General features: G+C 42.7%; 2 protein-coding genes across 7 annotated transcripts in view; both read right to left on the bottom strand.

Annotated features, from left to right (window-relative positions):
- Positions 1-851: 851 nt before the first annotated feature.
- si:dkey-94l16.4 (transcription factor 20) lies at positions 852-14,966 on the bottom strand. 2 transcript variants are annotated; one of them, XM_053414505.1, is made up of 6 exons: positions 14,704-14,966; positions 10,694-13,326; positions 9,029-9,122; positions 7,801-7,850; positions 7,585-7,656; positions 852-3,410 (listed from the first exon to the last, which is right to left on the bottom strand). In XM_053414505.1, the coding sequence occupies exons 2-5, from the start codon at positions 13,319-13,321 to the stop codon at positions 7,609-7,611; spliced, it is 2,820 nt and encodes a 939-aa protein (XP_053270480.1). In that variant the 5' UTR covers positions 13,322-13,326; positions 14,704-14,966; the 3' UTR covers positions 852-3,410; positions 7,585-7,608. The 2 variants fall into 2 exon arrangements, with proteins under 2 accessions (XP_053270480.1, XP_053270479.1); XM_053414504.1 differs by lacking the exon at positions 14,704-14,966 and adding an exon at positions 14,370-14,554.
- Positions 14,967-16,469: 1,503 nt separating this feature from the next.
- Positions 16,470-21,237, bottom strand: part of mprip (myosin phosphatase Rho interacting protein) — a 38,675-nt gene continuing 33,907 nt past the window's right edge. For 3 of the 5 annotated variants that reach the window (XM_053414510.1, XM_053414507.1, XM_053414506.1), the window contains 3 exons: positions 20,970-21,132; positions 19,323-19,408; positions 16,470-17,362 (listed from right to left, as the gene is read on the bottom strand). In XM_053414510.1, coding sequence (XP_053270485.1) covers positions 17,291-17,362; positions 19,323-19,408; positions 20,970-21,132 — 321 coding nt within the window. In that variant the 3' untranslated portion in view covers positions 16,470-17,290. Of the gene's footprint in view, positions 17,363-18,922; positions 18,998-19,322; positions 19,409-20,969; positions 21,133-21,237 lie in introns of all 5 variants that reach the window. The other 2 variants (XR_008333333.1, XM_053414509.1) reach the window with 2 other exon arrangements.

The raw sequence follows: 21,237 nt of genomic DNA on the forward strand, positions 1-21,237 counted from the left end.
AAGCCCAGAAAATGTATTTTACACAATATGGCAACTATAAGATGTAAAGTCGTTATTGCGTAATCCTGCCGATTAACAAAAAAAAAAAACTGCAGGTGAAAACATATCCTACTCGGCAGGCGTAAGAGCTCCGTCATTACAACAAATATAAATTGAATGTGCCAGAGTGAAAGTGTAAATACAGACTGACAGGGCATTTGAAATAAAACTAAAACTCAAAACTACGGACAGAAACTGAAGGTATCAAATCAGTCCCATAGGCAAAATGAGTGCTTTCTGGTTTCCATCTCCTCATTGGTCTTGTTTGCCGTTTTATCACAGCTTGCTAATATCTGTATGATTGAGAAAGATCAGAAACGGGAGACATTACAAACTATGCATGCCACACAATATTTCTCTTAACATTCATTTTGCAGCATAGCCTTAATTCAGCATTTAATTAAAACCTAACTAAACGTGTGTAGATTCTTTAATGAGTACATCGCGTATTTCAGACTTTCGAGGCCTGAAATATGGAATTTTAGTCGAAACATTTTAAAAAGGCAGAAAACCTGACTGACTATTTGGTACTACTAAGGGAAATAACCATCTCTGTATTAGCTGGTAACAAGTAGTAAAGTAGAGAACACTGAGTTTACTTGTGCTGCTGGTGGAAATGAGCTTGAATGAGGCAAATCCATTAATCTGTAAAGCTGCAGAATTAGGTGATAAAAAGCCTTTAAGACATTTGGACACACAACTGTGAATAAGAACATTTAGCTACTTCCCTCTTGTAGGATGACACAATATTATTTTTTCCTTTTAAAAATTTTTTCTCAGTCACTAGACAAATGTGTTACAGAAAAACACAATATTGAACAAAATATTTATTTTTGACAATTACATGACCTCTGATACTCCAAGAGGTGGATGGGACAGTACAAAAAGTTGCCATAAAATAATAATAAAAAAAAAAAGTGACACGAGTTGGCAGACTAGTCTCAAGGGAACACCTAAAATCATGGCAGCACTGACAGACACATGGAGGTGTTGGAATGTGATGGGTGGTGTGTGCCAGGACAGAGACGCCTGCATTGGAGGAGATGAACCACATCCTGCTGCATGCATCACCGCTCCAGTAAATGTGGGGTCGACACAGAAACAGAAAGAATAGTATATCTGACAATCAGCCCTGAGATTAAAACATGGACAAAATATCACAAACAAATCATAAGAACAATACATATTCCAAAAGCTGTATTTGGTATGAAGCAAACAACCATTTGGAACAATCAACAAATGCAGAGAAAATGTTTCGACAACAACAAAAAATGTCCTGCAACAAAAGGAACATAAATTAATAATAATGAATTGATAATGGCACACATGAGAGAGAAGGTGTTCCAGGACAGAGATGAAGGTTTGACTGTGACCTGCTGCTGCTGGTGGGACACTGCAGTGATCTCAGACACAACGCTGCCCCAAGTGGCGGTATTGAAGAGTACAACAGAGACTTTACACCAACACTGATCACACAGACTTTTCTCTAAATTACACTGAGCAGCCAAAGCCCCGACCTGAACAATACGCCTGGAACAATCCATCGTTCACACACGTCCCAGAGAGTCCGTGCGTACCTGTGGGTTCATCAGGAATTTGCCTGACGTGCAGTTACGACAATAACAAAGTCTGCAGCACAAAAATGATTGACAGCTGCCTTTATCAGGAAGGGGACGTACGTCCCCTGATTTGTCTTTGCACAACGAGAGAGCGAGAAGAGGGACAGACCAACTCTTGCACATCAGATAAGGCTTTTTTCAGAAAGGTTCTGCAGGAAACGCACCAGTCAGGTCTTCCGGGTCCAGAAAAAAAGAAATCACACATCGGAGCTGAAATTACCAGCATGGCCACGGCTACAGAAATTAACATTGATGTAAACCAAGAATTCTCCATGCCAGTGATACATCTGCAAACATACATCAGCTTTAAACCTCAGGGACACTGGTGAAGCTGAGAACAGAACAGGCTTTGTTGAGGTTCACTCAACAGTAATGAAAATCAAACGGATTGAAGAAAGGATTGCAGCTCCGACAGAGGACAAACCCAAATAAACAGCCGATGAATGGCAGCAAAGGGCGTCTCATCACGCGAGGGTGAAAAATGTATCGTCCCGTTATATGATTAAAAACTAAGTACTGTTGTCAGGACGGCCCAGATGAACAGATCACGGGAACATTTCATTGCCCTCAGTCTGACATGAGAAGCCAAAGTGCTTTAGGCCAAAACATATAAAATCACATGTCATCTGGGAGGGGGAGGAACAAAAAATGGAGGTGATGAAAAGGGACATGAATTGAAAGGAATATTGACATATATCAAGTGATTTGATTATTTTAAAGCAGATTTGATTCAAATAGATACGATAACAAGAGCATCAAGTATTCAGGTGGTGATGCATGTTTACAATAATGGATTTGATCAAATGTATGAACTGTGTTTTATTTATTAATCAGGTCATTTGTGACTTGTGAAAATGCACAGCGTGGAAAATGTGAACACGTTGCAGTTTACATCATACTGATTGAATCCAATCTGCTTTAAATTAATCCAATCCAATTTTACTGCTCTGCTTATCAACGTACGTGTGTGTGTGTGTGTGTGTGTCAGGCCAAGAAAAAAACCCTGCAGCCGGAGCAGAGGACCACGTGTTCAGTGCCTCTTCCAAAGTGCATCCTGCAGAAAGCCCCAACACCGGGAGAATACATTCAAACATACACTGCTCCCTTTCCTCCGCAACATCAACTGGGCCCATTGTTAATTGCCACGTGTCATCTGAGCGAACTGGACTTTGCGAAACAAAAAGTAATGCCATGTGTGAGTCCCAAAAAAAACAGGTCCGTTCAGGTACCTTAGTTCTGAGAGGGTCCTTAGAATGGACCGTCCGGCCCTTTTTTCTTTCCCATCGGTTCATAAAACCTGTGTCTCCTTGACTAGATTGACATTTCAATATTGAACAGTTTCATCAATAACTTACGAAAAGATAAAGAAACAGTCAAACAGTCTTGACAACTGCTAAAGAAGCCAATAAGAAACTTCAGGAATAAATAAACCAAGTATAGTCAAATACTTAGAAAATCTTTAAAAAAATGTATATCTTTGATTATATTTCATCTAATCCATGAAAAAAGAAAAAAAAACTCAATAAATAACTCTACAAATTCAGCCTGTTACTTTAAATGAAGCGAGGAGGATTTTTCAGTTTTCAGGTGTCGAGGCCGCTGTGTGACTGAGCTCCTCCAGTCGCTGATGTCAGGTCGAACAGCTGGATGAGGGGCAGAGGGGGAAGTTAAGGTTTATGGGTACTAGCTGTCAGTCAGAAGAAGCCTGGTCCACTGTTGCCGCGGTTACCAGCAGACGCTGCAGGGGAACGTCTGGAAGAGAAAAAACATGCTTCAGTTATTCATTGGAGCCCATTTCCTCAAAGCACTGCTTTCTCTAGGGCTGAACTCCGGATTATCTCCGAGAAATTATCCAAATGTGGAGATTTATGTGAGAACGCAAATGTCCAAGTCAGTAGATGTAGATATTTCTCTGGGAGCCCCCAGTAAAGACAGCGCAGAACTATCAGGAGGATTCACTGCAGGCGATTTAGCACGTTGGTGGCGTTTCTAACAGATGACAGAGGCAACACCGGAAAAGAAAAGGAAACAAAGAAAAATAAAAAATAATATGTTGATATCTCAGGGTGAAAAAGAGGTGGCACATACGTAGAGCACACAGATGAAGATATCAAGAATGGTTTGTACACAAACACCCATGATCTCTACAATGGTATGTATAAGTTATGAGCTACCTTGTGCATTATTAGCCACCTCTCACTAAAAAGCGCTGGAGAGTTCTCTGCTGTTGAGTGGAGAATCTCCAGCTCCAAATAAAGTCCACACATAATTGTGCGGACAAGTTCATGTCCGCAAATGACTTAGAATAATCAATTGAAATAAAATAAAAAACCGACAATAAACAATCCAGACTGCAAGTGTTCACACGTTTTCTTGTTAATACATTAAAGTGCCATGTCTCAGCTTTTATTAGAGTAAGTTTATGTCAAGAACGAAAGAACAGTTTGTGAGATGAATCACTTTTGACATTCGGTGGTGATCCAGTAAATAAACCAAAACACCCGGGACACGATAAGACTTATTGTTTTGCAATGTTCCCCCGTCGGTCACAAGTTGTTGTTTTAGCTTGAAGCACTGAGCTACGTTTGAAACAGGCTTTTTCTGTCATTTGCTTCGTGTGTCAGGGGTGTTGCCCCATCAGCAGTGACAAACCCTGTCCCATTGAAAAGGCCACAATAGATTCTTGGTTTGCACCATTTGAAGATGTTGTAAGTAGTAATTGCAAATGGCAACGGAAGAGACTGTAACATCAAGCGTAGTTCGAGGTATTTCAACCCTCGTCAACCTCTCTCAGCTTGGCAGCTCGTTGTTAGATCTACGTTTTTACCACTTTACTGGTGGAATGCTGCAAAGTCACATTCACATCAGACGATGTCTCGGTCTCCTTAAGAAGCTTTGGCTGCTTTCTCCTAATGCATAGGAATGTTGGTCAGTGTCTCCTCTTGTTGTTCCTGTCTGCAGTGACATCATCAGTATACACTGTGAACCTCATGTGGCCGAGTCATGACAGAGCCATCACTCTGACAGATGAGGTGGAGGATTTGGGTCATGAGCTGCTCCTTTCTTTCATCATTTGTATCTTGTGGGGAACACCAATACCGTAAACTTTCCTCTCTTATCTATCCAACCCGTTCCACCCATACCCAACACCTTGTCACAGGGGTCTATGGAACTGCCAGTCAGGTACCTGCAAGGCAGACTTCATCTCTGGCTTTGCTACACAGCAATCGCTTGACTTCCTTGCTCTCACTGAGACCTGTATTACACCGGACAACACATCCACCCCAGCTGCTCTTTCCACTGCCTTCTCTTTCACCCACACACCCAGACCCACTGGTAGGGGTGGCGGTACAGGTTTACTCATTTCCCACAAATGGAATTTTTCTCTCTACTCGCTTCCACTTTTTACCCCAATGTCTTTTGAATTTCACGCTGTGACAGTTACTCATCCGGTACAATTGACTATTGTTGTTCTCTACCGTCCACCGGCTTCTTTGGGAGATTTTTTGGAGGAATTAAAACTATCAAACTTCCCAGAAAATGGCCCTGCACTTATCCTTCTGGGTGACTTTAACATCCAGACAGACAAGTCATCTGACCTTTTACTTTTACTGTCTTCCTTTGCTCTCTCACTCAGTCCTTCCCCTCCTAATCACAAAGACAGTAACCACCTGGACTATATTTTCACCAGAAACTGCTCAACATCTAACCTCACTGTAACCCCACTTCATGTCTCCGACCACTTCTTTATCTCTTACTGTCTCCCACTATCTCAAACCGACAACCCTACCACATCCCTGGAGTCTGTACCTGTCTGTCGCAACATTCGTTCCCTCTCTCCTGCCTCTCTAGCCTCCTCTGTTTTACTAGCCCTCCTTTCCACTGACTCTCTCACTCATGCATCCTAACTCTACCACAGACACTCCTTTCTACTCTGTCCTCCTCTCTTGACTCTCTCTGTCGTCTTACGTCACGACAGGTCCACAAGTCCTCCCCAGCTCTGTGGTTGTCTGACTTGGTGCGTGCTGTCAGAGCCACTATGCGAGCGTCAGAAAGGAAACGGCGGAAATCTAAACACCTGGACGACCTGCTCGCTTATCAGTCTCTTCTCTCCTCTTTTCTGCCTCTATTTCCGCAGCCAAAAGCAGTTTTTACCAAACCGCAATTCAATCCTCATTTTCTTACCCCAAAAAACTCTTCTCCATCTTTTCCAACCTCCTCGACCCCCCCCCAGTCCCCCTCCTCCTTCCTACCCACTTTGTGAACTACTTTACAAAAAAGAAAGATGACATACGCTCTTCATTTTCGGATCCTCCCTCTACAAGCACACTTCCATCAACTTCATCACCTTCGCTTTCCTCTTTCACCCCACTGTCTCCCAATCAAGTTCTGACTTTGGTAACCTCCGCCCACCTGCCCCCTTGACCCCATCCCTTCTAACATTCTCCAGTCTTTTGCTCCCGACCTTCTTCCTTTTCTTACCCATCTTATCAACACTTCCCTGTCAACTGGCTGTTTCCCTAATTCTCTGAAGGAGGCAAGAGTAAATCCTCTCCTGAAGAAACCAACCCTCGACCCGTCTGAAGTAAATAACTACAGCCCTGTCTCTCTTCTTCCCTTTGTTTCCAAAACTCTTGAGCGCGCCATTTTTAATCAACTCTCGACTGTTTTTTAACCAACCTACATTCACTCATACTACTCCGCTACCTTCACTGGCTACCAGTGGCTGCCCGCATCCGGTTCAAAACACCAGTACTTGCGTACCATGCTGTGAATGGATCAGGTCCAGTCTACATCCAGGACATGGTAAAACGTTACACCCCAGCACGTTCACTCCGCTCTGCTTCGGCTAATTGGCTCGTTGCTCCCTCACTGCAAGCTAAACACTCATCAAAATCACGACTGTTTGCTGACCTGGCTCCTAGATGGTGGAATGAGCTCCCCATTGACATCAGAAAGTTTACATATCTTCCGCCGAAAACTAAAAACACACCTCTTCCGACTATACCTTGAATAAAAGAAGAAAAAAAAAGAAATTGTACTTCCTTGATTCTTGTCACCCTGGGTTTGTACCCTCGGCGTTGAATGCACTTATTGTAAGTTGCTTTAGATTAAAGCGTCAGCTAAATGTAATGAATCCTCTGAGGTTCTGCTCATGAGGTTTAGTCATGATCACTGACGAGGACACATTCTCAACCTGCTGTGCAGTTATAAAGAGTTTGTAATTCACCCTGCAAATGTTTTCTGTTCATCCACAAGACCTTGTTTTTTCAGTGTACGATAAGTTTTTATCTTTATTTATGAACCTCATTAACATCCTATTCGCTTCATTGTCACCTATGAAAGGGATAGTTCACTGAAAAATGAAAATTCACCCCATCTGCTCACCACTATGGTTGAAAACACGGTGGCGAAAAACATGGAGCAAATGACCTTGGTCCGAGTCAGTTTTTCTGTTATTTTATTACATCGGAGGAAAAGGACACTTTTGCAGAGTCAAATTCTTTACCCACCCCTCCACCGGCATAGTGTTAAGTAGATAATGAGTGAGCTTTCATTTTTCTGTGAACTATCCCTTTAACTCCTCGCATTGACAACTAGTAGCTAAGAGTACCATTACTTCATTTCTGGCACTGTGAAAAATGGGCTGTGGCTCCTACACAGTTCCTCCTGCACTAATGTAACCCGGCCTAAACAATTGAAATTTAAACAAAATCAGTTTGTTAAAGACTATCAGGTTAAGAGGATTTAACAAAGCAGCCTTCCCAGAATGTTGGGGAACTTTGGAGAGAGGTGAAAGAAAAAGAAAAACAAACTAGGTCACATCTCAATTTGAATTTGGAGATTGAGAAGTGATTTTCTCAGACTTGACACAACTTGCTCCTTAGCCACAGATACCACGAGAGCAGAGCAAGTCTTTACTCACCTCATGAGTTTCACACCGACGTCGTCACCTGTTGTTGCATCTGTTCCCTGCAGGACCTTTGAACGTCTTGTCCTGAAGAAGACGAGGAACCAAAAAGCTGAGTCAATGAGAGAGTTGCACAATTTCCCCTCAACATCCTTCAGACAGCTTGTGATAATGATAGAAACTCGCCAAGTGTCTCTGGAACAACTTTAAAGTGAAGTTATTTCTGCTCACCTTGTGCTTCTTACACTTCATGGAGAAGTTTTCTTCAAGGAGCACACACCCTACACAAGGAACAAGAACAGAACAGGAGTCTGATTCATCCGAAAGGTTCAACTGCCCACACATACAAGTTCGGCATCATCGGAAGTGGTGGCGTCCAACGGCACATCACAGAGCAGCTACTTCCAGACCGACACGCCCACATGAACACAGACACACTCTGCCAGCCGTGGGTGAATTCCACTTTGTGTTTTAACAGGTACAGTGTTTATTTCAGACATCAGATTTTTTTCAGGAAAAAAGTAAAGGTCCTCTAGCAGACCAAAATAACATCTCATTCATATCAATGCAAAACTATCTACATTTAAAGGGCCAGAAGCAAATATGTTCTTCAGTACCACTACTCATGCTGAGTCAGTTTTGGTTTTATTTGAACAGGGTTTGAGATAATCTGTTCACCGGGACAGTACTGTGGTGGAAGCAGAGATATCAGAAACTAACTGAAGTTTATCTTACAACCTTTGAACTAGAGTAAACATTGGTCTTTCTGCTTCGTGTGATTATTATGTGTTATTTCTTGGACTATCCTCAAATTTGTCATATCACTAAACTCTGTAAAAGCTATAAAATCTGTTTTACAACACAGACCTGGCCAAGAATCAGAGCAGAACAATTTCAACATTAAAAGTAAACAAAAAAACAATAAAACCTGAACGTAAAAAAAAGAAAACTTGTAGACACACACACAAACTTAGTTTTAAAGATGACAATCAGTTAACTGATTTTGTGCATTAGGTGCTAAAACCCCAAAACGTTTATTTTCCTATTCAGTCCGGACTTTGATAAAAACAAATCACAAAATGTCCATAGTAGGAAGATTATGACTTGGTTGGAATTTTGCCGAGAATTGTTTTGTATGTGACCACATACCCATTACTGAGGCTTGTGAGTCAATACATTGAAAAATTATTTAGTTCAAAATAAAAATCCAAATCTAGCTAAATTAAAACATTCTTAACACTCCAGAAGTTATTTAAACTGTGTAAAATTTGTAAAAATGTTTTGAGATGCATCCATTTGTCTCTATTCCTCTCCCATAGCATTAGCAAAATGTTTGTCGCTGCAAATGTAATGACATCATCAGTAGAATATAGGTTTTAGCAGCTACAGTTTGTAATTTAGTCTCAGTACTTTGTTCTTGTTTGCTGTGAAAAGGCAGGTGGCACCGAGCGGAACGTACCTGACTCCAGAGCACATCTGTAGTGGTACTTGTTGGGACAACCTTTGAAGAAGCAGCCCAGAGTCGCACCTTGATCAGCACACGCTGAGCACATCTGAAAACACAGAGCATCATGTTGAATTTAAGACTTCTTTAGGAGTCTGTGGTAACCCTTCAATCTCAATAACACTGAACATCAGATAGTATTAGTTTGATTATCATTTATCGTCTCATTACAATTCTGCTGGCAATACTAATTAAAATATATCTCTTTTAGAATCCCTGACTCATAATAAAAAGGAGTAAACCAGCTGCTTCAAGACCTTTTAAAGTTTCAATACGACAACATGGTCAAGGGGGGAAATATGGAGAATTGGCTACAGAGTTTACCCAGAGTTTGCCTTTCACACATGCACAGCAGAGCGGGAGGTTTGCTGCACAGACTCGTTCACAACAGCATCAAATCCTCCGCAGTACTAGACTCGAGAGATTACATTACAGCTGGGTGCAGCAGGATGTGGACGCATTAACTTCGCTGCCGAGATCTCATGATCATGTTTACAGCACCTGTCTCTTATCACCACAAAACCTCTTGACATCTTCGTCAGTGTCTTCTACGTGTGTGTCACCGGGAGATATTTGTTTTCCTTTTGCATCTGTCTCGTGTTAGAAGGGTCACCAAACATGATTCTGGGTCAAAGATGGAGTCTGTGGTGTCAACAGGAAAAGTCTTAAGATACTGAAACTGAGCTTGGGTCACATTTCTGTCAGCAGACTGAAGCTGCTTTCACATATGCACTCAAGTCCAAAGATTAGAGGGTGTATGTGAGAACGCAATGTCCGAGCAGGTTGCTTCACATTTTTCCTGGAACTTTCCTGACGGCCCCTGGTGAAACGTCTGAGACAGTCCACATGACAATACAGCAGAATAAACACACAGTGAGTGAGTGGGTGTGTCAAACATTTTTTTTTTAAAACACACAACGGAAACTGGAAGAATACAAATATCTCAGATAATAATCGACTGCGTCCCGATAAACTCCAGAAAAAATCTTGACCCAACTTTCCAGACATTTGCTAGAGTTCATGTCTAAAAACGGCTTAAGAAACTCTGACATGCTGATGACTACAGTAAGGGAAACCATGAATTAGAGGCTGAACTATTCATAACTCACACAGGAATTATTATCTTGGTATCATGAATGACATGTCGTGACATTTTGACTAAGATACCAGATCATTTAATATTTTGTGGGCAAAGCTGAGGTTTTAGTCTGAGGGTGTTGCTTAACCTTGTGGCTTAAGAGCTGAAACAGTTGAATAAACAAATAGCTGAACAAAGTTCAACTGCAACAATTTCATATAATTGTCTCAACTTTGGCCTATTATTTTGAACATTTATTGTCTTTTTAGTCCTAGATGACTGTAAAATCAATTTTGTAACTGCAGGGCTGTAGACTGCTACCTCGTAAGAAACCACAATTAATTTGGCATTTCATAAGCATAGAATGGATATTATCAACTTGTATGCAAGTCTGGCACCACACTTAAAATAAACTTTAAAATATACCCAAAGTTTGTTGGAATTTACTTTAGAATGAATTGTATCATTTTAGATAGAGAAAACATAAAGAAATGCATTGTGTAACAGAGAATTCACATTACAGGCTTAAAGTGCACTTTTACCATCTCTTGTGCCGTCTTGACAGCCTCCTCCAGTCCGTAGACTTTGCCCTTCACGAGGAACACGCCTGCGGACCAGATGCCGCAGTCTTCATGGAGCCAGTACTCACAGGGCTCCAGGGGCAGCACAGGGGGGCTGTACCAGTCCTCCACCTCTGCAGTGCTGGCATCTGAGCGAGCCCGCTTAGCTGCGGGGCTGTCCGTGCCGTTATTGGTCCACCGGCGGTTCTCCAGGAGGCCCTTCTGTTGGGGCTGACCTCCCGGCCTGAAGGACCACTGTGTGGGCGGAACAGCACACTTCCTCCTCCTGCCTCTGCCACTGCAGGATGAGGAGTCGGAATCGCTGAAACCGTCCTCCTCCTCTTTGAGCTGCGATATGCTGGCTGGTCTTTTGGTGCTCGGCTGGTACCCCTCTGGGTAGTAAGGGCCGTGGAGGTCCCCCAGGTCCATGGCGTTGGCCGCTTTCCCACACAGGCAGCACACAAGAGAGTGCTGGTGCTGGCTGTGTGTGGACGCCCGGCCCAGCTGGAGACAAGACGTACTGGGTACAACTGCAGAGAGGAAGTCACCGGGGTCCCGAGCCTGCTGCTGCTGACCCTTCTTGCATTGTGCCCTCACCTCCTCCTGATAGTTGATAACAGAACACAGTGAAGGCGACGGCTGCCGACGGTCCGTGCGGATGAACGGAGAGAAACTGTCGGACCTCAGCTCCCTTTTCTCCTCCTTGAAGTTGACGTACCTCAACTTGATCTCCGGCTCCTTGGGGGAGAACATGGACATAGACTGACTGCTCATAAGTTTCTTTCGCCTCCTCTTGGCCTTCGTCTTGGCAGTGGGAGGTGTTTTGCTACCTGCAGCCTTGCCTTTGGCTTTGCCTGGACTTTTCTTTGGAGACGTCGATGGTGGTGGGGAAATTCTTGCCACCTGAATTTCCACTGAGGGGTTGGGGCGAGACAGAGGCTCTGTCTCCTTCTTAGAGTTCTTGTGAGCAGCAGACTGAGGACTGGACTGTGATGAACGTCTCCTCCTTGCCTGCTTGGGGCTGGTCTGTGGAGAACATACAGGGAGTGAAACATCCTTTGGCTCTTCCCTTGACCTCTTGTGCACGGCAAGCTGAGGACTTTTTTGAGGTGTGCTACTTTGTGACTTTTTAGAAATGCTGAGCAATTTAGAGTCAGAGGTAGAGTCAGCGTTAATGTTATTAGTTTGAAGCCTTTTCACTGGAGTTTCGGCTTTTTGTTTTATTGTTTTCACAGAGAAAGATGACTTCGCTCTGCTTTTCCTTTTTCCTACTGGCAGGGTGTTTTTACTTTTAGTCTCTGCTAAGTTAGAAACACTAGCTGTTGGTTGGGAAGCACGGGCTTTCTTATTGGTGCGTATGCATCCTGATACTTTATACCTGCTTGAATTGATGTTCATAACTATAGCATCCAGTCGCGTCCCTCTGCTGGAACGCCACGGCAGTTTTTTTTCTGTTAAAGTTCTCTCTTGGGCCTTTGCATTCCCATTCATGTGGGGAATAACAGTCTTGGGTTTGTCCTCTAAAACACTGGTCACACAATCATCATCTGTCAAGTCAATAATAGGCTCTATCGCTGACTTCTGTCCGTGGACTAGATGCTTATTTTCATCGATTGAATCCAACTTTGTGATGCGAGAGCCTTCCTGAATGGCCCCTTCTGTTCTAGAGACATCCCATGCAACCTCCTCTGCTGCCTCTAGATTGGAGTTGTCGCCGCTGGGCGAGTTGGAGGCCTGAGGAAGGATGAAGACATCCTCCACATCGTCCAGTGAGGTAGCGGAGGGGGAGACAGGGTCCTCCAGAGGACTGATGTACTCCCTGCTCAGGGAACACAGGTCTCTAGCAGCCACGCTTTTCAGGACAACCACAGGGTCCTGGTTTTTAGACATGAGTAAGATTACCTCAGACGTGCCCTTCTCCGGATCATCTACTGTTGCAGTGGTGAGAGTCTCTGGTGAGGATTCTGCACATGCTACTGAACTATTACCTTGACCATTCTCTAAACCACTACTGTGTTCCACTTCTTCTTTCCTCCTTCGCAACAGCTCATCCACGTACCCGTCACTGGAAACCACTCCAACGTTAAACTCACTTGGCTCCTGTGTCAGACATGCTCCCCCAACCTTCTCTGGTCCCGTCGGAGCCTGAGATAACGACTGCAAAAGTTCTGGCTGAATGCCGAGGTCCACCTGGCCCTCAGCCTGTTCCAAGTAATGCTGGGCCAGTGAAAATCCTGTCTCCCCGGGCCCTTTATCTGAGTCACATGACGGGTGGTGGGAGAAGCTGCCAATGGGCGAGCGACAAGACAGCGAGTCTTGAGCGGAAAATACGTGAGACCTGCTCACGTAGGAGAGGGTGACTGTAGTGCGAGAGAAGGCATTGTCTGGTTGAAGGTGTTCCCCTGACTGGAGCGCAACGTCCGGGGAGCCGGTCTCTGAGAAGGGTAATCCTTGGTTGCTGCTCGCAGAATTCGCATACCATCCCTGGGTCTTGAGGGACGCGGCGTTGAGGACACATTCATCGCCTGTCAGGTCGATCACAGAGGGGACGCTGGCGGCGGAGAGGTCCTGAGGCTGTAGATCATCTATGCTCCCAGGTGGCTGCTCCATAACAACTGAAATGGACGGAGAGAGGGAGAGAAACTAGTGATTGTGTAGTAGAGACAAGAGTAATCCATTTCTGTTGTCGGTTTATCTTCTAGTTGTCATTGACTTTCTAGATACGATTTACTGACATCTTCTTTCTTAAAGTCCCAGTAAAGTACTGAGCTACACGTTTCATACACTGGTAGGTAGGTGGTTGTTTGATTGTGTTTTTAAGAAACAAGCCCTCACATCTCAAGTCATAACGTTGACTTTAGCTGGAAAACTGGCTTGTGCTTGTCTGTCATTAACATTTGAGGGATTAACTGACAGTTCACGTTATAAATTGTTCCTAGTTTATCTTAGTATTAATGGATGTTGTTGGTTTTAAGTTGCTGTGTCCGGAAACACTTTATTCATTTAACAAAGTGTTTCCGGACACTGTCTCACTCTTTACCTCCAACATTGACAGGTCACACACGCTAGCGCAGTTAGCTTATTTTAGCCGCAGCTAACGTTAGCTTGCTAGGCCAGGCTTAGCTCCGGTGACGTTACCCTAATAGCGAACTCCCATCAGATATCACGTAACTTTTCTTTCTTTCTCTGTTGCGACAGAAAGCCACACAAATGGAAATATCTATGAAACTTCCACAGTTCGGTAAACCGCACTCTTTAATTCGGCACGGTTTTTATTCACTAGAAAAGCGTTATTTCGATAAAATGGCAACTTTTATAGCTTAGTGGACCGCATTGTTAGTTACTGCTCCCCGCGACTCTTTGTAACTTTGTTGCAGCGGAACCAATTTTAAAATGTTAACTCTCATTTCAGAATACGCGTTCTCTTAATATTCCATGAATTCCGATTTGAAGATTGGATCTTGGCGGCGCTAAAAAAAGCAAACATAGTTCGAAACTTGATGCAACAACTCGACGGGGAGAGAGGTTTTATTAAAGTGCAGATAACTTGTCATGGGGTTTGGCGACACGTTCTCTGCAGTAACCAGAGCGGAGCGGACCGGGGAAGGCCCGGTGGATGAGACAAAGAGGAGGTAATGCGCCGCTCATCCAAACTTACCGGGACCGGAGAGACCGCAGCGTTACTAAACGTCCCGTTAACAATCCGTCCCCCCCGGCATCTCCTCTAGCGGCCCACCTACTCTAACTACCGGCGACCACACGGGGAGAAAGCCCCACATTGACTGAAGACCCTCACACACTTTCAGAGGCACACTTCTCTGAGAGCAGCCGCGTCCACTTCACTGTACAAGGTCCAGCTTCCGGAAAGGCCTTTCAAAATAAAACGACTACTGGCTCGTTTCAGCGCTGGCATTCCGACAATTATTCAAATTATTATTAAAAGTAGAATTGAATAACACATTATATAGCAGTGGAAGCTGTTGAACACAAACCTGTTGCTGTTTAGGACCAATGGTGAATCATTTGTCCGTGATCCAGCTGTTGCAGAAGGGCTTTCAAGCAGGGGTGGATCCAGCATTTTTCTATATCACGGGCCATAAAGGGGCCACAGTTTACAAAAGCTGCTTTCAGAAGTGTACTGAACTCCACATACGCTACGTATTTTCTCAAGAGGACGTGCACTTGTGAACGCAAATGCCCGAGTGAGAGGCTCTGTAATGGAGTGGGGTTTGATGCTGCTTCTAATGCGCAACAGATGCAAAGAACCTCACTTCCTGTTTCTGTGCGCTGCACCTGGCTGCTCCACCTCTCGCCTGAATAATGAGGAGGATTTGATGTTGTTGTGAATGCAGATTTCAGCGGTGGGGCCAGTGCCCCCCTGCCCCTGTCCCTAGATTCACCCCTGCTGTGAAGCCTCAGTCATCTCAAAAGTTAAGCAGAAGTCAGGCAGCAACGATGAGTCGTCTTGACATTGCTGTAAACTGTGTGCTATCTCACTGCACGTGGCTTGATAAGTCAACTGGGCAGTAGCCGAACAGTTGATGCTCTGGAGCAGAAAGGCATTATGGGAGTGGTAGGACCTTTTGACAATCCAAATGATTGACACTCTAAGAATATATGATGCCACTTTATTCTGTGGTTTCTAAAATGCCATGTATGTGAATGATTTGTAAATATTGGTCATTGATTTATCAGTAGTTGCTGATTGATAAAATCATTGAATAACTGTAAATATACAATTACAGATGACTGCACGTGTTAAGAGATTTACCCTGCAGGCTGCGTTAAACAAAAAGTCCCTTCCGAACCTCTGTGGACAAAGAAGTCCACTATTTAAAACTGCTATAAAACGAAATATATATATTAATATATTTTTTCACTTTCAATGACTCAATTCCAGTATTTTCCATGTACTGGAGCAAACTACTGACAATTATTTTGGAGGGTTAAAACAGCCTGGCATATAAAGCCACTATTGAGCAACAACCTTTAATATTTTTTTTGTGGCAAGTATCATTTTGAAGGGATATTTTAGTGATTTGATTTTCCCACCCAGACATTAAAACCAGACTTCAGACAGACCGAGTCTCGGGTATGGGCCATTAAATGTGACATGAAGTCACCAAACGCTGATGAGATCATACAGGTTCCTTTTTACCTCCACCCATGTCTTCGTCCCTGTCTGTTTGTTTGTAAGCAAGGTTACACAAAACCTTCAGGGTGGATTACCAAGAAACTTGGTTGAAGGATGCTGTATAGATCAGGGAAGAACACATTACATTTTGTTGAGGGTCCAGATCAGTGGGCGGATCCAGTTTTTTTTCTTCACTTTCTTTAACATGGCAAGAAAAACATAAGCTTCTTCTCTTTAAATAAAAACAAACTGTATAAAACATATATTACTATTATCAGATACTGAGAGAAAACCCAAACAATCTGTGCACTGATAGGTTTTTTCATCATATTATGAAAAATATGTGTAATATTCCATATTATCATTAGTTCTTACTGCCACTTTGGTTCAGCTTTAGTAAATTGCCTCACACTTTTCATTCATAGTCAATCTTATTGTAAACAACTTTCTTTGGACTGGACTATTGATCGATGTTGATATACATGTTTTTTTATTATGTGAATAAATGAAAACACAACCCCAATAAACTCCAAGTGTGAAAAACAGTGTTACTGAGGTTGAGTCCATAAAAGTTTTTGTTTAATGTGTAAAATAAAGTAAAAACTACACAAGTCACTCAAACCAAAGGGTGCAAAAATATTTATTGCTAATAAACCTGTAGTCAGTTGGTGTATATTTGCTTTATATTTACAATAATAGAGTACAGAGGAATGGGAATGTGAAAGAAAAAAAAACTCCCAACCATTTAAATAAATACAATGGGACTGCCACTGAACAAGTCTACAAACAGAAACCAACTCCAACAACTCCTATACAGCTGGATGATTGCAGTGAGAGAGAGAAAAAAAAAAAAAACTCTAAATAAATTTCATATATATATTTAAATTATAGTTAGTGAATCCCGTCGTACACATTCAGCTGTCCCCTTTAAAACATACATCTCAGATTGACCAGAGGAGAACAGAGGACGTGTCTGATGTCATTTTAATATCAGGCTTTGATGAAGCAACCTAATAACGGAGTGATGGAGCGTTAACGTGCGTGCCTGAACGCCGGACTCATTCCTATGCTTTCGCTATGCAAGTAATACTCACTCGTCAGTATGTGGTTGTGTTTCAGCCATTAAACATCACAGTTAAGCCTTTGGCTAGCAACAGTCTAGGGAGTTAAAACAGTAGCTTACACAGTCATAGTTTTAGTGTACGCAAGACAAATGCTCAATTAAAAACAGTATTTACAAAAATAATAAACAATACAAAAGTCACAGTTAACTGAAGTGCATGGAATGCAAACTCTAGACATGAAATTCAAACTTCATACCATGTTTTTTTTAATAATATATGATCTGTGTTTGTGACCAGTGTGTAGTGTTACTAAATAAGAAATAACAGAGCTAAAATATAGTGGGCTTCTAAACATGCACCGGGGTGGGTGGACATGATGCGTCAGAACTCCTTTGTGTCTTTATTTTCAAACAGGTGAAGTCTCTGCTCAGCTGTTAGCCCTTCCTTTAGACTCTGCGGGGAGGAAGAGGGGAGAAGCACAGGTCAGTGATAATCAGGATCAACCAGGACTTTCTTCTCTGGACAGATGTGTTGCTCGGAGCAGGAAGTGTCGGTGTAAACCTGTTGTCAGTCGGTGATTAAACGATGTTTACCCCTGAAACACCAAAATTGTTTTGTGGACTCAAACACTTCACCACCCAACCATCCACATAGTTGTGAGTAGATGAGTGACTATTCATTTTTGGTGGATCATCCCTTTTAGATTATTAGAAGAGTCAAACATGTAACTCAACACACCAACATACACGTTCTGCATTTGTAGTCTGTATTTATATAGCGCTTTTCTAGTCTTGATGACAGTTCACATACACACGCACGTAAATGTAGCATTTTTTCTATGAGGGGTTTTGGGTTTCAGTATTTTGCCCAAGGACACTTCGGTATTGGATAGAACCACAGACCTTCTGGTTATAGAATGACCGCTCTGTCCCCTCTGCCACAGCTTCCACTTTCATCTGAGATTGCCTTTCCCATATGGACAACGCAGCAGGAGATTCTCTGCTCACAGTGTGTGATTGATGTATGACAGATGTACCGATTTTTTTTAAACTTAAGTTATTTATTTTATGAATTGAAAAAAGTATAAAAACTTGCATTTTCAATCAGTTTGAATTATCTATCTAAAAATACATTTATTGACATATTCAGTTACATATTTGACTCATTTGATCCATATTGTAGCACCAAGGCGTTAGCGACTCATTCACAAAATACACCAGACACATTAGTATTTATTATTGCTATAAACCCAGCGATAGGTCATCACAATGTAGTGAAGTGGTGACTCAGTTCTACGCTGCTCAAAACAATTAAGGGAACACTTAATCGTCACAGTATAACACAAAGTCAGTAAGACTTCAGGGACATCAATCTGTCCATTTAGGAAGCACAAGTGAATGTGAATCAGTTTCCCTTGTTTTGGTGCAAATGAAAGTGACAATGGAGAGGAAAAAGAGATACGAGACCGGCCGCTACACGAGGAGAGCTGGTCAGGGCCGTAGAAGGGCATCAACCCAGCAGCAGGACCGGTACCTGCTCTTTCGTGCAAGGATGATCAGGAGGAGCACTGCCAGAGCCCAACAAAATGACCTCCAGCAGGCTACAGGTGTGCATGTTTCTGACCGAACTGTCAGAAACAGACTCGGTGAGGGAGGGATGAGGGCCCAACGACCTCTAGTGGGACCTGTGCTCACAGACCAGCACTGTGCGGCTCGACTGGCATTCGTTAGAGAACACCAGAATTAGCAAATTTTCAGTTACTGTGGTTAAATTCACGCAAGTGAGATCAGCCTGTGATTTTAATATTTAACTTTGATTTTCAGTTTGGTTTCGAATCAAGCCCTCAAAGGGTTAATGATTATGGTTTCCATTCACAATTGTTACGTCATTTTGTTCTCAACAAATTTTACAGCATGGTGTGTTCCGTTAACCTTTTTGAGCAGTGTATTAAGAACTTTAGGAGGACAGGAGGAGGTGCTCAAACCACCAGTGGGTGCGTCTGGTTGGGTTTACCTAAGGGAGAAGGGGAGGAATGCCTACACGTCCTCAGCAGCCCTGTCTGTCCTAGGGAGTGTCTTGACTCACAGACTGAGGACAGAAGAGAGCATTAGACTACCATGACATTAATTCAGCGTCATAAACCCAAGACTGGTACTTTGATGGAGTCCCAAAATGGATAGATAAAATGCAGCCCAGAAGGAACACAGTGGACTTGTGACGCTGCATGCAGTTTTTCACAGGACCTCAAGATGGCAGCAAGTCACTAAAAGCTGATTCCCTGCCTTTGTTTGGTGGGAAAGCTCGAATGTCTCAACAGGATGGCCCTGTCTGCTGTGAAATGACACAATGGGTGATACAGTCCTGTGGATATCCTGGATTAATTAATCAATATTACACTTGACCAGAAACCCACCTTCGATCTCAGGGTGCGTTCTGAGCGCTTGGCTGCAGCAGCTGCCATCTTGAGGATGTCGGGGTTGCTTTTGGATTTCATGATATCTAGAAAGGAAATCATGACAGAGTAAAATAAGGAAATAGAGACAGGATCTAGTCCTGAGGGGTAGCGAATGCTATTTTAGTTGACTCACAGGTCCTTACACAACAACCACTTGTTCGAACGGTTTAGTTTGTAACCATAGCAGTGTTAGAGAGTCATGTAGAGAATCCCTTTCACCATGTGTATGACTTAACAATTATAATGTTTGGAGGTGGCCAAACAGTTTGCAGGTTACAATGTCAACTTTGATTGGACAAAAAGGTGTTTTTCGATTTAACTTTAAGAAAGCTAGAAAGTGTCCATGCATTTGATTAAAAGAGATAAAAAACTTAACAATACCAAAATCTTAAAGGTCCAGTGTGTAAGATTTAGGTGAAAGGGATTTACTGACAGAAATTAGATTTTTTCCCAAATGGTTTTAACAAGTGTGTTTCATCTAAATTATACAAATCATTGTTTTATTTACCTTAGAATGAGCCCTCTATATTGAAATACTATATATTTACATCAGGGGGGGGTCCTCTCTGTGGAGGCCGCCAGGTTTCTTGTAGTAGCCCAAACTGGACAAACTAAACACCCTTTGAGTTTTTATTATTATTCATTTTTGGAAGAGGGTGGGGTGTTCAGCTGCAACATGCAACTTCACCACTTTATGTCACTAAATTCTACACACTGCAACTTTAACACATTTTAAGATTAAATATTTTGCAGATCAAAATCAATCAACTTAAGTGAACATAAAAATAAACTGTAAAGTTAATCAATCTCATTTCGACTATTTTTTCTTTCTCAATATTATGATTTTATATGCATGAATAATTTAAGTATGTTCATATTTACAGTTTGTGGTTGCTGGTGAAGTTCTCTTAGGGTATTTATAAAGGAGAAGCAGCCTTATATCATATCCTCATTCTCTATACAGCTTCATGTCAACAGCCATGGACCACTGTTTCTTTAAGAAGGCTGTTTTTAGTCTGTCACCTCATGTCAATGCATTTCTTTCACAGTGATATGCTGCTTTCATGTTTGATTGTGATTCCCAATTGAATTAGTCACGTTTACATCGTCAGTCAACAGGAACCTGCCTCCAGTCAAATCCCTTTTTCTTTGACAATTGTGTGAATGAACCTTGGCGACCGAGGTTAAATCCGGGTCATGTGCAAGGAACCCAACGAATCAACAAAGGCTACATCATGACAGAAAAGACCCAATCAGCAAGTGATTGTGAGTGTCTACGTCATCGTTTCCAAACGTCTCACTTTCTCCCTTTCCAGGCTAAAACATGGCCAGCAGCATTTACAAACTTCTCTGCTTTAGCAGCTCTAAAACTCTTCAGTAGTGTGGATGCCAGGTGTATCCGCAGAACAGTAGATGATTGATTCAAATGAGAATGTAGTAGTATGGATGTAAACCAATGGAGCAGAACAGGGGGGCATTGGATGATGGTAATGTTGAAATCTGAGTTTCAATGAGCAGTTTGGAGTGTGAACTGAATGTGCCTCTAGTATGAAAATGTTAATAGTCTGAAGGGCTCAGTGTGAAGGACCAGTTTGTGCTCTGTACCGTATCCCGCTCGCTCCATCTCCTCTAGCGACGGCTCCCCAAGAGCATCGTGGGCCAGCTGCAGCTGGTCTCTGAGCCGCCCCAGATCCCGCTCCCCTTTGGCCTTGACGATGCTCAGCTCTGTGTAGATGTCCTTGTACTTATCTGTTGCATATTTCTTGTCCTGAAAACACATTGTTTGGCAGTTTAGATAAAGGGCACTCGAGTCGACTCTCAGCTAGGAATTCCCCATGTCCTAGAAACAGAACTAATAAAAAAAATAAAAACG

The sequence above is a fragment of the Pleuronectes platessa genome, chromosome 21 (assembly GCF_947347685.1).
Source record: "Pleuronectes platessa chromosome 21, fPlePla1.1, whole genome shotgun sequence".
Lineage (NCBI taxonomy): Eukaryota > Metazoa > Chordata > Actinopteri > Pleuronectiformes > Pleuronectidae > Pleuronectes > Pleuronectes platessa.